The sequence below is a fragment of the Podarcis liolepis genome (assembly GCF_965112155.1).
Source record: "Podarcis liolepis genome assembly, chromosome: 10".
Taxonomy (NCBI): Eukaryota; Metazoa; Chordata; class Lepidosauria; order Squamata; family Lacertidae; genus Podarcis; species Podarcis liolepis.
Window position 1 is genome coordinate 71756482 of NC_139562.1, and position 17348 is coordinate 71773829.

The 17348-nt window shown below is 42.1% G+C and overlaps 1 protein-coding gene across 50 annotated transcripts in view; it reads right to left on the minus strand.

Moving 5' to 3' along the window:
* Positions 1-457: 457 nt before the first annotated feature.
* PPFIBP1 (PPFIA binding protein 1) overlaps positions 458-17348 on the minus strand; it is a 133835-nt gene continuing 116944 nt past the window's right edge. For 29 of the 50 annotated variants that reach the window (XM_083464004.1, XM_083463971.1, XM_083463997.1 and 26 more), the window contains 11 exons: positions 15619-15760; positions 14954-15082; positions 14697-14847; positions 12642-12753; positions 12061-12149; positions 11249-11371; positions 9372-9497; positions 8419-8607; positions 6647-6841; positions 5432-5497; positions 458-3273 (listed from right to left, as the gene is read on the minus strand). In XM_083464004.1, coding sequence (XP_083320130.1) covers positions 3187-3273; positions 5432-5497; positions 6647-6841; positions 8419-8607; positions 9372-9497; positions 11249-11371; positions 12061-12149; positions 12642-12753; positions 14697-14847; positions 14954-15082; positions 15619-15760 — 1409 coding nt within the window. In that variant the 3' untranslated portion in view covers positions 458-3186. The remainder of the gene's footprint in view (positions 3274-5431; positions 5498-6646; positions 6842-8418; positions 8608-9371; positions 9498-11248; positions 11372-12060; positions 12150-12641; positions 12754-14696; positions 14848-14953; positions 15083-15618; positions 15761-17348) is intronic. The other 21 variants (XM_083464006.1, XM_083463996.1, XM_083464001.1 and 18 more) reach the window with 1 other exon arrangement.

Below are 17348 nucleotides of genomic sequence, written 5' to 3' on the forward strand. Positions count from 1 at the left end.
TCACCAGTGGACAAATACACTGAACGGGTTAAGATAGCACTGGACCATCCACAAGTGATTTGCCACTGCTCTTCCACAAGCTAAGCTTTTTAAAATTGAGACGCCTGTCCAAGCAATATATAAGATTTCAAAGAGGGCTTCTGCACCCCACATATTGATTTCCTGGCCCAGATCTACACAACTTTCACAGGCACAGAGGTCTCTGTTAGCAAATATTTCTCTAGTTAGTGTTCAATGTGAGCGTTCCACTGAATGTTTGCTGATTTGCACCGTCAATGAAATTATCAGAAAGGGTCAGTTGCACATAACTTCTTGGGGGTCTGGACAAGAGAAAGCTTGAGGAAGCTTTGTGCTGCATAAAAACGTCAAAAGGCTGATCTTTACAGTTACGGGCAAAAAGGGATTATTGAAAACCTTGTATATAACTTTTGCAAAGAAAAGATTATATTCCAGAATCTTTTTTACTTCTCCCAACAGGTATTTATTTATCTAGCATGGCAATACATATGTTTATGCTGACTACTTTGTACACACGCATCCAAATAAAATATCATTTATAGCACCCATTTATGCTAACTGCTTGGCTGAATCATGAGTGTTTTATATTATTCTTCCCTCCCTCAATCCCGTAGAAATAATAAAAGAATATTCTTCTAACCAGCAAAATGATGATGATGTTCATCCAACTTCCATTTACATCAGCGTTAAGAAATGAGAAGTTGATGTTGCTCATATGTGCAAGTTAGTGTTTAATTCACTTAATGTTTGTGCATTTGCACTCGCCCTTCTTTGATTCTCTAGTCACAATTTTATCCCTTGTATTTTATTGCGACCCGTGTGTGCCATTATACAAGGTTTGCAGTGTTTTTTATACAAAGGTGAGGCTGCTGGCAGGTGATCTCCTTAATTCATAACTACATTTATTCACAATTAATGACAAAGTAATTGTTCTACCAGGCATGCTATCTGCATTTATTCAAAAGAGCCCAGACGCCAAGGTGGCCATGAACAAATTTGTGGAGTCCATGTTATTAAGGACAGTCAGTCCACACCTGTATATACTGTATTGGCAAATCTCTTTGGATTAAACAGATACCACAATCTGATAAAATATTTGACAACTGTAAATAAATGTGTGTGAAAAAGTGCATACTTCCAAGGATCAGCACTGGTTTATGAAATCAAACTGAGGGGCAGTCTATACATGCAAATAAATTACATGATAGAGGGTTCTATTTTATGATACAATCACTTGCTTGAATGGCCCCCATGGTGGTTGTTTTTTAAAAAAGATTTCTTGCAAGCAGAAAGCTAGCATGTCAGGAAGCAGGCAAGGCCAAGCTGCACATTCAGCTATATATTGTTGTACAGCTTTCAACAACAGCTCATAATAGCTGAGCACACACCAAACACCCAACTTTAAAACTCCTGCAAAGGTCTCTGGATTACTATTTTCAAACTTTTGAAGGACTAAATTTGAAAAGAATTGCTTACATTGTAGATGTCCGAATGTTTGCCACATCATCATTTTATGCAGTTACTAAATTAGTCGTAACTATTTCAGGGTGATGGTGAACTGGAAAGAGAGAGACACTCACACACACACAACACAAGAGTCAGTGTATTCTGCTGAAAGCATCAGCAACCATTTTTTGACTGGCTAATCTGAATTTTACAAGTTTTTAAAAAGTCAATACAAGATGTGCTTTACAAAAAACCAAGTACTATATAAATATCTGTCAATATGTTATATTATGGTCAAATATACTTAAAAGGCAAGATTCCATATCTAAATTCAATACTGTAAAATAAAGTGAATTCACTAATGCTCCTTTTGGTATAAATTTAAAGAACACTTCCATTGCATCAGGTGAGAGAGAGAAAATGGATCTTTCCAAAGGCTGTTCCTCAGTCTCAAAATTTTAAAATGTTATTAAAATCCTATTTTAATGCTGGAAAAGGGACAGCTCAGAGATTTTTCTTAATGATGAAAAAAATCTCGATTTTTATAACTCATTCCTAATGTAAGAATGCAGGCATCACTTGGGGGGTGGGGAGGCACAAGTCATTTATAAGATCAGTCTGACTTCTCCAGTAACCAGCTGGTTTTCAAACTGGAATTCCTCTCTTTAAAAAAAAAAAGTAATCAACTTACACTACAATATAAAATTCTGATTTGTATGTACTCAATACATTTTTTTTCTTTTAATAAAAATTGTATAAAAATAAGACAAGATGATTCTGATTTTGTGGATTATATGAGCACTGGTTTAGCCACCAATGAATACTCTAGTTATTTACTTTTGAGCAATTTGTTCAAACGGGAAACCAGGATTTCCAGGATTAGTTTTTTGCCCTGCTGAAATATATACAATGGATGCCAATTCCAGAGGTCTCTAGTTGAATGGTTTTCTTTTCTTCTTGTACTACTTGAAGAAAAGTATGAACAGAGCTTTCTTTAAGGCGGCATGTGCCCATCTGCTGCACAGCCTCCTCTTTCCCCCTGCCACCACCTCGCCATCGCCGCTTGCCCCCCCATCCGCTTGCTCCCCCCCCACACACACCTTTGCCGCTTCGTTCTCCACCACCTCCTCCAGAGGCTGCCGGCATGGGCTCCTGGAGGTGCTTTGGCACAATGCTTACAATCGCCAAAGTGCCTTCCAGGAAGGTGCCTGAGGAACATAAAAAGGTCACCCCAGAGTAGAGGTGCTTTGGCACAACCTTTTTACAATTGGGAAGCACCTTCCTAGAAGGTGCTCTGGCTCCAGCCTTGGGAAGTGGTGGCCGAGGAGGAAGGGAGGGGGGGTGGCGGTGGAGAGGGGGCATGGGACGTACCGGCACCTATATTTCTTTTTTAAAAAAACACTGAGTAAGAGAAATACAGATATATGATATGGCACAGCTCTGTGAAGGAACATTACAGCAGCAGAGTCATATTAAATATGATACTTGAAACATGTCACAAGTTTCAACACAAGAGAAAAAAATATACATATTTCCCCCACTGGTGTGGATCTTATGGCAACTTTAGAATTGGCAAGTCTTCTTATTGTCTCCCAGGAAAATATGACTTCTAACAAACAGAAGCAAAAGCGACCTTCAATTACATGACGTGGTGTCTCCATCGCATCTAACAGTGGCACTCTGAGGACGATCAGAAAGCAGAAGTGTCCAGCGCCGACCCTGTCACACATTTGAATCCTCATCAGTTATGCTGGCACTAGGGGAGCAAGCAGCAAAGTCTTTGAACATTTCGTCTTCTTTTAACATGTACTGGAAACAGAAGAAAGGCAAGAATTGGGGAACACTGACTGAAACTCGAAGAGCCAAAAAACATCAATGAATTGCACATCTAGCAGCAGGCAGACAAGAGGGCACCGTTCTCTGAGGGCAATGAGGGAGACCTGGGTTACACGACACACTGAAAGCACATGCTCTGCATGGACAGTCTCAGGCAACAACAGGGAGAAGGTCCCAGACAAAAGGGGTGCTGCCAAAGAGACAAACAACCTAGATCAGTGGTGTCCAAACCTTTTTCAAAGAGGGCCAGATTTGATGAAGTGGAGGGCCGACCAAAGGGCCAACCAAAGCTTTTTTTCTTTCTTTTCTTTCTTTAAGATTGATGTTGTTAAGCTTTTTTAGGATTGAAGAGATAACAATGGTTTGGTGCAGTTTAAGATAGCTTCATTTTTCAACCATATCTCAGTGGCAGAACACAGGCTTTTCAGGCAGAAGGTTCAATCCACAGCAATTCCAACTGCCAGTCAAAGTATAGTGGACAATTGTGGACTACAGTGGTACCTCAGGTTACGAACTTAATTCATTTTGGAGGTCTGTTCTTAACCCAAAACTGTTCTTAACCTGAGGTGCTCTTTCGCTAATGGGGCCTCCTGCTGCCGCTGCACCGCTGGCATGCAATTTCCGTTCTCATCCTGAGGCAAAGTTCACAACCCCAAACTTCCAGGTTAGCGGAGTTTGTAACCCGAAGCATCTGTACCCCGAGATACCACTGTAAATGGATCAATTATTTGTATAGAAGACAAAATCATGAAGGTGCTGAGAAGTGTGTCACAAAGCTTAAGCAGCCTCAAAGAATAACCATTCTGAAGGTTTCACTGGGGAAAGCTATGACTCACACCAGTTTAAATTTGCAGTGAATATTTGCCTCACCAGTGCATTATATTGTGTGTGTGTGTGTGTGTGTGTGTGTGTGTGTGTGTGTGTGTGTGTGGATTCAGTGATGGAACTTGGCAGGATGTGGTTTTTGATGACAAGTACAGATGCTACACAGAAGCACAAAGAAGAGAACACTGAGAAGTATATGAGTTCTCCAACAGCCTTGGCTCTCCCTTTCCTAAAAAGGATACTTCTGTACCTCAAAGAACTAGTGGAATGACTTAAGATACAGAAATGGATAATCAGCTCCTTAAGGGTAAAGGATGTCTGCTATATATCTGAATAAGTATGTTTATTAGCCAGCACTAAGCTGGTACTAATGGGGCTTCATCTGGGGATTATCATCTTGCTGCATTTTATTCTTAAATATTTTAGATTATGAACTGGTCTGAGAGAAACTTAGCACAAACATGTGGCTTTCCAGAGAGGTGGTGGCCACTGCACTCCTCCTCCTTGAGCCTAAACTCAGGCTCAATGTCTGTTCCATTCCAGACAAACCATGCGCTGTAAATCCAAGAACAAACCTTGGTTACAGGTCATGGTTTGTCTAGAGAGGGGCAAACTACAAACACAGGTCTGGACAACAAGCTAAGCCAAACTATGACTTGGCTTGCAGCAGTGCCACAGCAGCTGCAGAACCAGAGGGAGAGCAAAGCAGCAGTGATCTCCTCCCCAGGAGTCTTCATGTGTTTGCACTAGGCAGTCGTTTATCCTAGTGTTATGCAGTAACCAGTTTACAATCTTTTTTTGAAATATATATATATGTTAGCATGCACTGTCCCAGGGTGGGACAGATACATAAAATGGAAATAAATCATTTTCACTGGGCATATGCTTTTGTAATAGATACATTAATAATGACACGGATGAAGGCTGCTTTGAAGTTGTCTGCTTATACACTCCTTATTTCTCATTTTCTGGAACCAAACTCAGGAAAGTCTCTTTACTGTGGATGGACTGTGCGTCTTCATGTCCATCTGACAGCATACTCCAGCATGCATCATTGCAAAGCATTCTGGTGTGTACTCCTGACTCAGATGCAGTTTTTCCAACTTGGCTGGGCACCATTAGACTCTATGCTAAGTGGATTGGTCAAAGGAGATTGTTCAAAAATCAGTCTATCACTAAGATGCAATCTCCAAGCCACCAGCCGAACACCTTTGCCATGTATCCTACTACTGAGAATCTCTGTATTGGTCCTAAAGCAGGACTAGCAACATTTTAGGGTGTGTCCATTATATCAATAAGGGCTTACAGTCAAATTGTTGATGCCTTCAGAAAATGCCCCTATTTGCCTCACGGTACCTTCTGAATCTTCCATCTACAAGAAAGAAATAGTTAAGGTAATAATTCATGTAAATTCTTCCCTTTTCATACAAGTGTATTAGCACATACAAATACAACATTAGGCTACAGCAGAACCCTAGAAAGGAACTAGTCAGCTGAACACTTTATTGTAATGTCAGGCAATGTTTGGCTAAGGAGGTGAGGCTAAGAGAAGACTCTGGGAGAGTGTGCAGAGTACTAGCATCAGCCTAGTTGGTAGCTCAGCTGCATCAGCCAACTCCACAGTCTCTGCTCCTATTGGAGAAACCAGATAGTTGAACACCAGTTTATGGCCTTGCCTTTGACCGCTCAGATGTTAAACAAACAAAGAACTCAACAGATGCAGCAGCAGCAGCAGCAGTGCAGGCCAACAAGGAAGACAGAGACCAAGAAAATACTGTACCTAGTTGTTTAATAATTTCACATTAAGGGCACCCCACAAAAAAACGTATGCAGAAGCAAGCACTGAAAAGGGAAGAGAAACCATCTGCGCCACAGTACCTTTTATAAGCTTTGAGGGAGAGACGGGGAGCTGAAGAAAAGAGATGACTGCTGCAAGGGGAGGAAGGCTAAGTGTCAGAATGTCATGAGCAAGAGGTGAGCAGGAAAATGCCACAAAGGTTGAAGGTGGAGCTTGAGGAGCTGTATAGGGGGAGAAGGGCATGCAAGTTCAACTAGAGGATGAGCTGACATGAGAGGAAGTATGGTGATGTGGACAGAATACAGGACTAGGACTGGAAAGACCTGGCTTCAAATTGCTGCTCAGCCATAAAGTTCTCTGGGTAGCCTCGAACCACTCAGGCTCTGTCACAGCTGTTATGAGGGTAAAATGGAACACTTCCCCCACAAAAAATACACACACCCCTGTGGTCCTTAGCAAAAAGAGAGACCATTAATATAAAGAAAGAACTCTCAATTACGCCAATAATTCTGACTGTGGAGAAAACTGAAATCCAGGTTTCTCTTGTTGGTTGATAGCTAAAATCTAGATGCCCCTAAAGAAGCCCTGAACTGGTTTATCAAGGGTTAGATAACAATTTTTAAGTACTAGTACATTACAAGACTGCTAAACACAAACTGCAGAATATGAAAATATCAGGAGGGGGAGCACATGCATATGGAAAAACCAATTGTTTCAACTTACTGCAACAACCATTACCTGCTCCAGTCTGTCCAGGTCGTCCTCATCATACACTCTGATATCTAAAGCAGGCTTCATCCCTTTCTTTGACCCTATTCCAGATGCCTGTCCCAAATCCATCGAACAAACATACTCTTCCCCATCTTCCTGCTTCTTCTTCCTTAAATTTCCAAAATTACTAAAAGCAAGTTTCTTTGGCTGAAAAATACAGACCAAAAAAACTGCTATGAAGACAACAACCAGATAATTTATTTTCCTGATGACATATCTAAAATCTTTTAAAATCTATAATAAAGGCACCAAAACAATCAAGAATTCCTCAAACATATATTCTCACAGAAAGCTGGTTGAAAAAATTGGAGCAAGATTTCCACATAAAACAGAATATAAGATAAAAAAATTAATCTATCATGTTAATTAAGAAGATCCATATTTGACAATTTTGGTTTTGTGGGTGTGGGTGTAATTCACTGTTTGTAATTTTAGTTTTATTTGTACTTAAGCTCAAATACAGTATCTGAGTTATGAGACTTCAAAAAAAGAGGGTTTTTTCCCCAAAGGAGGTTACAAAAAACGTTTGATGAAAACTAATTTTAAAATCTGTATTTGTAAAATGAGGCTTGTAAAAAGCCTATTGACAGTTTTCTGCATGGGGTCATATCTGCCTCTAGCCTCCCAGGAGAAGCTACTTAAAGAGGTGGTTGCTGTTTTTCTTTCATGGACAATGATGCACCACAAATGACTAACGCAGCAGATGGGCTACTAAAGATTTTGTTAAATAGGTTACTTACTTCTGTAAACTTGTTTTTATCTTTCAGTTTTCAGTGAAATTTGAACTACCTGACAAATTTTGCAAGCACCATTGAGACATTTTTTAAAAAATGCATTGTAAGAGGCCGACAGAATTCATATCAGTAATTTTTATAGTGATTAATGTAAGCCGATATCAAAGGCCTATAAAACACACTCTTAAAAAAATAAAATAACTGTTAACGTAGTTTTGTAGAGAGGATATGTGGCAATGACATATATAAGAATTACTGTCTATGCTTTACCGTGCAGCACCTCTCTACGAAACCAGGAAAACTACCATCAGAGTCATAAAACTGTAGCACTGGAAGAGACCACAAGGGTCACCTAGTCCAACCCCCTGAGATTGAGAGTCTTATTCTCTACCAGTTGAGCTACCCTCTGTTCAGAGATTAAATCAAGCCAAGCCAAGTTCTTTATCACCCAACTCATTTTCTATTAGCCCCTTAAAAACCACAACAAATAAAAACATCCTGAAGGTCCCAGGCCTCAGAGAGGTTAGGCTGGCCTCAACTAGAGCCAGGGCTTTCTCGGCTGTGGCTCCAATCTGGTGGAACGCTCTGTCACAAGAGACTAGGGCCCTGCGGGACCTGACATCTTTCCGCAAGGCCTGCAAGACAGAGTTGTTCCACCAGGCCTTTGGTCAGGGCCCAGCCTGACTCCCTCCTCTGGCAACCTGCACAGAACTTTGCTTAACGGTTGCCATTAATCTGATTTTAATTAATTGTTATAATGAAATGTTTTAGAATGTTAGATTATTTGATTGTTTGATTATTTGATTGTTGTTAGCCACCCTGTGCCCGGCTTTGGCTGGGGAGGACGGGATATAAATAAAATTTATTATTATTATTATTATTATTATTATTATTATTATTATTATTATTATTACAATAGGAAGCAACACTCTTGACTACCATGCAAGTCTGTTCCATGTAATCAAAGTACTTCCAAGGCTCCGGCCGTACCTTCACTTTGGCAGTAGCTGTTAAAAGGACATAATCTGGAGATTCCATGGCTTCACGCTTTTGCTGCTGGGCCTCTTGACCAATCAGCAAATTGAAATGGGTTGCCAAGTGCCGCCTCAGGAGGGTCTTGTTGGGTGGGATGTTCAGCAGCTGAGCCATGGTCTCGACATTGAAACGAGGTTCCAAAACCTGCGGCGCAAAACCAGCATTTCAGAACCAAGATTTGTATTACATTTTGATTAAGCAATTTCCCCAACTGTTCTAAAGATCTGAACCACTAAGAAAGGTATGAAAGGCGTGGGTTGGTGGGTGTTTTTTTGGGAGGGGGGTTGGGGGAACGACGAGAAGGCCTGAATATTTACAAAATACCTATGACACAATTGCCATGACTTTTAGAAAACCCTACTGTCAGGGAACTGACATCAGAGCAGAGGGGAGAGGCGAGGCTCCCAGATTCTGCAGGAGAGGGAACGAGTAAGGGAAGAGAGAGAACGTCATCTGGGGAAGGAAGTCCAGGTGACACCAGGAAGAAGGGAGAGGGAGAGAGCATCTCGGAGGTGAGGCTCCGAGACTCTTCCAGTGAAGTCAGTGAGGAGGATGGAGGACCACCACTCGGCACGCCCCCTCCGTGCAGAGAGGCGAGGCGAAGGTTGTCCATTAAGGAATTCTTATGCTGGAGGAAATTTAGGAGACGCCCACTCACGGATTCTGCTAGCGACTGAGCAGCAGCGCAAAAGGGCTGCTCAGTCAGGGAAAGATGCAACCCCCCCTAAGCAGTTTGGAACAGCTGAAGGTTTACACACAAGCAACCCCAATTCCCTTGACACCTACCTAGGAACAAACAAACAAAACTGGAAACAAAACCAGGCATGACATTTCTCTTATAGCACGATTAGATTATTTATTTACTGCCTGTGTCTGAAAAAGAAATATAAAATGCCACACACTCTTACCATTAGCCCTCCATGAACGCCACTCCCTCTCAAATTAGGAGCATATTCTGCAAGGTCAACTGACCGCAACCACTCCATCACCCGATGATTGGTCCACTGTGAAACCTCTGATGGTGTGATGTTATTCTACCAATAAGAACCACATTTAGTTTAGAAACAATGCACTGCTTTTAGTTCTTTTTCTTTTAGTTCTGCAGTTAATCCAGCCTCCACTTTTCTTATTTCAATTGACCTTTCTGCCCCAAAATGCTCAGAGCCAAGCTAGATCAAAATCAGATGATCTTGCAAAATGTGTCCCCCACCCCAAGTTAAGGGTTAAAGGTGTTGTACTGGCTGCTTATAGGCTACCAGCCCCAAGTCAAGGTGTTGACTAACATACTATGCCTTAAATAATTTGGGACCCAGATTCCCAAAGGAGCCCCCCCCCCAGCCTGTCTATTAAGATCAGGAGGAGAAGCCCTCCTTGTGGGTCTCCTGTTGATTCGGTCAGCAGTGGCCGAGGACAGGGCCTTAGCAGAGGTGGTGCTTGAGCTGCCAGCTCCCTCCCTCCTGGGGTACAACTGGTGTCTACGTTGTTCATCTTCTGTTGCCAATTGAGGACCTATTCACCCAAGCCTTTGTGCACGACGATATGGTATAACAACCCTGTTTCTGCAGTCCTAGGGTACAGAAATAGGTTTTTTAAAGCCCCTGGTGGCCTGAAAGATGCCAATGTAGCGTTACATGTGTTGTGCTGGACTGACATAAAAGATGTACCTAATAAAGTTACTATGGAACACCTTCATATAAGTGATGGGATTAATGTGAAACTGCAATTCATATCTGCATTGAGCCATTCTTCCGCCTCCAAACCAAACAATCCTGTATTTATTTATTTTATTTTATTTTATAATAATATTTTTATTGGGTTTTCTTCAAAGGTAACAAAATCACAACAAAACAAGAAAGCAAACACTAACAAATACTACTACAACAAACTAAAAATAAAGGGGGGGGAGAAAAAAGTTTGCATCAAAACAATAAAATCCATAAAATGGGATTATCTGAATCCCATGACTTCTCTTCTCCCCTGGTTCCTTAAAATTCTTTTTAAACTAAATATAATTTCTATTCCAAATTTCTATTTTGACCTCAAGTTTCTTGTACCATCTCTAAAACTACAAGTGTTTTTAAATTCCTGCCAAGGTATTTAAGATGTTCGCAATACTTTTGTAAATATATAATAAATATTTCTCAGCTAAAAGAGCCCTGATCATATGACTTCACACACACACACACACACGTGTGTGTGTGTATGGAAAATAAGGGCTTGGGGCTTTTAAAATTCACCCACTTACTTCCCACATCTTTCAAATGGACTCTCTTGCATTAATTAAATTGTAAAGAAAACAAATCTCCAGGCACAAAGACAATTAGAACAACATGGAGAAGCCAGGAATTCCTCATGCAGTGGTCTAGTTCCCCACCTTCACTTTCACGCCTGACAGTCCATGAAGGGCTTCTCATGGGATATTAACAGCAGCAGCAGCAGCAGCAGCAGCAGCAACCACCAAAGCGCTAATATAACATTCATATTTTCATAGAAATACTAGTGAGCAAATACTTTGCAGAAAGATAACACCAAAGGAGGCAAACTAAATGTTGATCTCAGTTCTAGAGGTTTAAAACATAATAAGGAATAAGGATATTAATCCATACAATGAAGCTGATGGTCAGTGATCAATGTATGGCCTGCTAAACAAAGGAAGGGATCAAGAGTCAAAGTAGGGCAAAATATTCTAGGCAGGAAAACGAAGGAAACACACAAGCACTGACTGCCAGAACAAACATTGCAACGAATCAATGAGATAAGTAAGTAAGTAAGTAGAAGTGGTCACCTCATCCGATGGTCTCCTGCGCAGACAGTTGGGCTCAAAGTTATTTATTCTTAGAACTTGAATGGCACGTTTGATGCTAAGGTGGTGGAGGACACTCACAACTTTCAAAGACAGTAAGTCATCCTGGGAATGGGACAGGACACATAAACGAGATCAAGATCAATAAATGAGACCAAGAAGACTGGAAGAGTCAGATACCAACATGAATGCTGTCCTTAGGATTCCCCTGTATAAGAACATTAAAACACTTCTGTTGTTTAGGCAAAGGGCCTATTTAGACCAGCATCCTGTTCTCACAGTGGCCTACCAGAAGCCCAGCGGAAGCCTGCAAGCAGGACTGAAAGCAACAGAACTTTTCTCACTTGATATCCCACCACCTGGAACTGGTGCCTGCAACTGTAGAGGCAATATTCAGCTTCATTGCCTGGCACTGGGTTAGGAGGCAAAACGGCTCACTATCCATTTTCTCCACATGGTGCCTCATCTAATACACCTCTATCATGTCATCCTCTTACTTGCCTTTTTAAAAACTCAAACAAGTAAGATTGCACTATACTACTACTACTACTACTACTAATAATAATAATCTGTACCTCATCCATCGGACTGGGCTGCCCCAGCCACTTGGCGGCTTCCAACATATATAAAAGCATAATATACCACTTCCTGAAGGAGTGGAGTTGGAAGAGTAAATGTTTTGGGGAGGCATATGGGGCGGAGGATTAGGATACACATGTTTCAGTGGAGAAGGAAGTCAAAATTATGGTACTCTGAACGAAAAAAATGACAGGAAGAAAAGGACACTTGCTTACGATAGTCATATAATGAAGCATTCGGCCATCAACCTTTCCTTCATCGAACTGGGTCTTATACTGGGGTAGTCCAATATCATCCAACCACCCTGAAAATAAAAAGATACAGTCACTATGCAATGATTTGTGGCAATCTGAAGGCAGGCTTTTTCAGTGGTGGTCCCAGTGCTGCGGAATGCCCTCCCTGTTGGAATATGAGAGACCCCCATCTGTACTGGCATTCCAGCGGCTCTTGAAAACACACTTGTTCAATGCAATTGTTTTATTATGTATTTTAAATGTGCAAGAATTTAACATTTGATTTTCCACTTGTAAATTGCAAATTTGCTTAACTAAGTATTTCAGCTTTTTCTCGGACAGAATGTGTGTTACTTAGGTGCACAAGTACACTCTACCTTTCGTTTGTAACAGAAACCGCCCACAAACCTGCCTAGAAGGAAGCTTAAAAGAAAGCATGCACAATGCTACCCTGTGAGCTGCAAAGGGCACACCAGGCTTCCTTGCAAGTGGCTGGGGGACGTACCCAGGCAAACTCTTCACTGCATGGGGGTGAAATGGCAAAAGAAATGAGAAGACATTACTTGTAACCCAGTTGTAATCCAGTTTTCCATGGTTGTTCTCTTCTTCTGATCCTAATGCCTGAAGAGCGAGCTGAAGCTTTTTCCGGTGCAATGGATGCTTTATTCCAAGTTCCTACATGTGGGACAAAAACCAGCCTGCATTTAAAAGATACTTGTATTTGCTGCTAAAACCTCAGTGGAGATAATGGGAAACCTTGTTGAGTATCTCTGTAAAAATGAACTTTACGTGACAGTTGCCCATTTACTTTTATCCCTCCTGCAGAACACAATGGAGGGAAAAGAAAGCTTCCCTCATCCCAAAGTGGGGGTTAACTGCCACCTCCCATCCTGGCCACAGCAAATGGCCCTTAGTGGGGCAACCACTACAGCCAAGGAATCTTCCTCACCAACACCACAGGAGTGCCCTGCTAATTTCTCTACCCAGTCTTGTTTGACTATTTTTTTTCTATAATAAAAATGTATTTTGTTTCCACTGAAAAGGAGCCTGAACGCCTTGTAGCTCCAGTGTTAGAAACTCAGCTACATAAGGGAGGCGTCAAGTGGCTTCTTAAACCAAGGTGGCCGTTACCAAACCAGAATGTCCAGTTGCCATTTGGAGGCAAGACGGCTCTCAAGTCTTATTTTTCAAATGACGGACTGATTGTGATTAATTCTCAGTTAAACATCTGGCTGGTTCAGATGACCACCTTGAGCTAGATTAAGAGCTTTGAGAACTTGAAGAAGAAACGTCCCTTGATCCAGGGACACTCCACATACATATTGGCCTATTCCGACCTCTTTTTCTGAATGGTGACACGGACCACTCATAATGTGTGATATTCTTCACAACTGTGAGCAGAGTAGTGGGATGGGGTAAGTGAAGACAAGCGATAACAATTAGCTATAACATTTTCCACTGTTCCTGCTCAGGCTGCACAGAAGAAGCACTTTAGTTCCTGAAATTCTTTCTGATTGTGCAGGTAAAATATAACGGGTAGAATTCTACAGGATGTGGTCTTAGTGTGTGAACACAGTCCAGAGCCAAGGATCCACAGGCATGCAACTCCAGGTGGAGGTGATGTGAGGCACCATCCTGGTGCCCAGGAATCTTCACTTGGTCGCAAGTGGCTAACAGCCCAGCGCAAAATGTGCCTGATGCCTGGGGAATTTTGAACACTGAGTACCTCCCGTTCACATTTGATTGGAGCAATTGGTCATATTGGTTCTTTTAAAGATGCAAGCATGGACCAAAAAGATTTGTTGAAAAGCAAATGGAGCAGGGAGACCAGGAACGGCTCCTCCATAAAGTCTGGTCCAATGAAACAAAGTGAAGCTGGGGGGAAAGCACACGCTCATTGTGGGGACAAAAAGTGAGAGGCATACATGCTTTGCAACCAATTTGTCACCAATTTCACAGTGCCTTTGCACAGAACCCAAATGGACTGGGGCTGCAATACTCAGGCTAGGGTTTTTCAGTAGCAGTGTTGCAATGACAGAAAACTCTCTTCAAGGAAGCTTGCAGGTGGCCGTGCTACTGCTCAGTTTCGTATGGCTAGTGATAATTGTTTGTTCCAGGCATTTTAAAAGCGTGAGGGTGCATTGGAACAATCTGCATATTGCTGCTATTCTTACATTTTAATGGTTTTTAAAATTTTAATTCCAATCATTCTTGTACAAAACCTTGAGCATTTCTATAGAAAAGTGATGGATCCATTTTTTTGTTTTTCAACAAAATGCAGCTTGGAAAAAGCAGCCCACATCCATTGCACTGCATTTTCTCCTAGCCCAGGCTGCTGTCACTGGCTGATAAAAGGTAAAGGTACCCCTGCCTGTACGGGCCAGTCGTGTCCGACTCTGGGGTTGCGCGCTCATCTCGCTCTAGAGGCCGTGAGCCGGCGCCATCCGAAGACACTTCCGGGTCACTGGCTGATAGCACACCAGTATACCTATCCAGGGTAGTTTCCTTCTGTTAAACAAATACTTTAGCCACCATTTAACATACACAATTGGGTGATTTGACACGATGTTGTAATTGTCACTCAAAATGCATATGCAAGAAACATACCGGATCCTTACCTTTTCTAAATCAGTCTGAGAAGCTTGCAACAGAGTCTGACCAGAAAGTATCCAGTGTTTGCCATGACCTATGTAAGAACCCAAGCCCTGTTCATGAAGCCAGTTGCAAACTTGCTCCTTTGTCCATTTAGCAAATGGCATGTCCAATTCACTAAAATTAAGTTGAGAATGTTAGAGAAGCGTGACACATTTAATGCATTTTCCTCCAACTGCATGCATAAACATAATCTAAAAATTTAAAAGTATTTGTGTCTTACTTATTGGTTTGTCCAAGATCTCTCGACCAGCCTAATCTTGGTCCTGCTGTTGCTCTTATTCCTCCTCTTTTGAACTCAGTCTCTGTCATGTCATCTGGATTAAATGTGGTAGACTGGCTTCTCCTGAGTCTAAGCAAAGGCCAAGATAAGGGAAAGCCATTAAAAGAAGTATACAATTTGCAGTATGAAGAGTGTAAGAAGATCCATCTAGGGCAGATTCCTGTCTGGCACAGACACCAACCAGAGAGGGTGAAAAGCTCACCTGCAGCACTTAAAGCACCGTAAAGGTAAAAGGTAAAGGACCCCTGGATGGTTAAGTCCAGTCAAAGGAAACTATGGGGTTGTGGTGCTCATCTTGCCTGCTTGGCAGGGGGTTGGACTCGATGGCCCTTGTGGTCTATTCCAACTCTATGATTCTATGATCTTGCTTCAAGCCAAGGGAGCCAGCGTTTGTCCACAGACAGTTTTCCGGGTCATGACTAAACCGCTTCTGACGCAACGGAACACTGTGACGGAAGCCAGAGCGCATGGAAGGGGGCAGGCAATCCATCCCTAAGTGTAGTTAAGAAAAGCCCCAACATCATGTTCACCTCGGCCTCAGAGCGGAACTCTGGACTGGCATGCTCTACTTAACAGCATAATGAATTGAGTCATCTCCCAGTTACCTTCCAAACAACTTCATGATTCCTCTTGCTTTCTTTTTGGAGTCAGGAGAAGGTGGAGTCAGAGGCCCGTCTGCTGTACCTTTTGGTCGAGGCGGCAAGCCAACCAAATCAAGGTGGTCTGCAAATCCTTTTTCTGTCTCAGCTATTAAATAAAAGCAAATCTCAATTAATAGTATGTCAGTCTGTAGTTCTTCAACTGGATTACATTAAGTTTCCATTTCTAATTTGTGAAACAACCTTGGCTAAAAAGTCACATGAATGGAAAGAAAGGTAATTTAATTGTGTGCTCCTTGGCATTTAAAGTATCATTCAATTAAAGATCTTCTTAATAAACTAATACTGATTATTATCTCTGCTATGACTGATCTTTATCCCATCGCCCTTTATTACAAAAGTATACAACACACTAACTATAGCCCTAAGGCAAACACATGGTAAAAATGTGTATAGCTTTCTGTGACTGTCTGGAAGGCAAAGGCTTTCAGCAATTGTGTTTACAGCCCTTCATATATCTGATAAAAGTCCAGGAATAAGGAGATATAGTGGATACGGTTAGGTGATCATCAGCAATTAATAATGTAACACTAGATGTGCAAGAGATTGATACAGTGCAACTGTAAAAAACAAAACAAAAAACCATACCGCCTTTTAGACCTGATGTGGGGAATTCATGGCCCTCCAGATGTTGCTGAAGAACTCGCTGTCATCCCTGGCCATGGACCATCCTTGCTGGGGGGCTCATGGGAGTTTTGTACTTCAGCAGCATCTGGAGGATGAAAACTTCCCCACACCTACTTTAGGTGAAAACCCACTTTAGGAAGAAGCTGAAAACATTTTTGTTTTTATAGGCTTTGAAATGTCTAATTTCTGTTGCTATTTTGTTTTTATAAAATGTGTCTGCTGCTTTTAGACTACATAGTTCTAACTTGTATTTTGCGTTGATCTTGATCATTTTTAACTGTAGTGATTACATTTTTGTTTCTTTGCTGTAAGCCACTCTGGATGCTCTATGAACAGAAAAGGGGTTTAAAAACATTAACACTAATAACTCTTCATTGACATTTATGTTGCTCTAGCATCAGCGAAGCCAATAAAGTAATCCAGGACTGGAACTATTTCGGAAGCTGCTGACAATCCCCCTACTACTGAGCAAATAATTTATAAAAGATCATAACATTTAGGATTGGGCAAACAACTTATTTACATACATTTGTGTGAGGGTTTGATTAGCTGCTTGTGCGTGAAAACGTGCTCCCTCAGAGTTTGTGCGACCCCACAAACCTCCGTGTGTGACGGAGCTCCTCAGACATGTCTGCTCTAGTCACTAGTAGAGTCCGACAGTGGCTGTCTGCGGAAGCGTTTCCAGCAAAGAAGTTCCTTAACGGAAACGCGTCTCCTGGACTCACGGCGTGACAGTTTCCTGCGAGGTGTGGGTCTCCCTATGGGAGACTCCGATACCTCCCCACTGTTCTCGCTGGAAGCCTCCCTGAGCCCTCCCTCCTGCTCGCATTCCCTCAGAGACCCACTCCTCCCCCTGCTGGTCCCTGCTTCAGCAGTTGAGTCTCTTTCATCCTGCCTGAGTCCCTCCACCACCTGATGCTCTGATGGCAGTTCCCTGACATCCACCTCCCCTCCAGGGCCCCCCTCACCCCCTCCCAATTCCTCCCCCCTGGGAGGTGAAGGGCTAAAACCCCGAAACGAATCTTCCTCATCTTCTGACGTCTCGAACA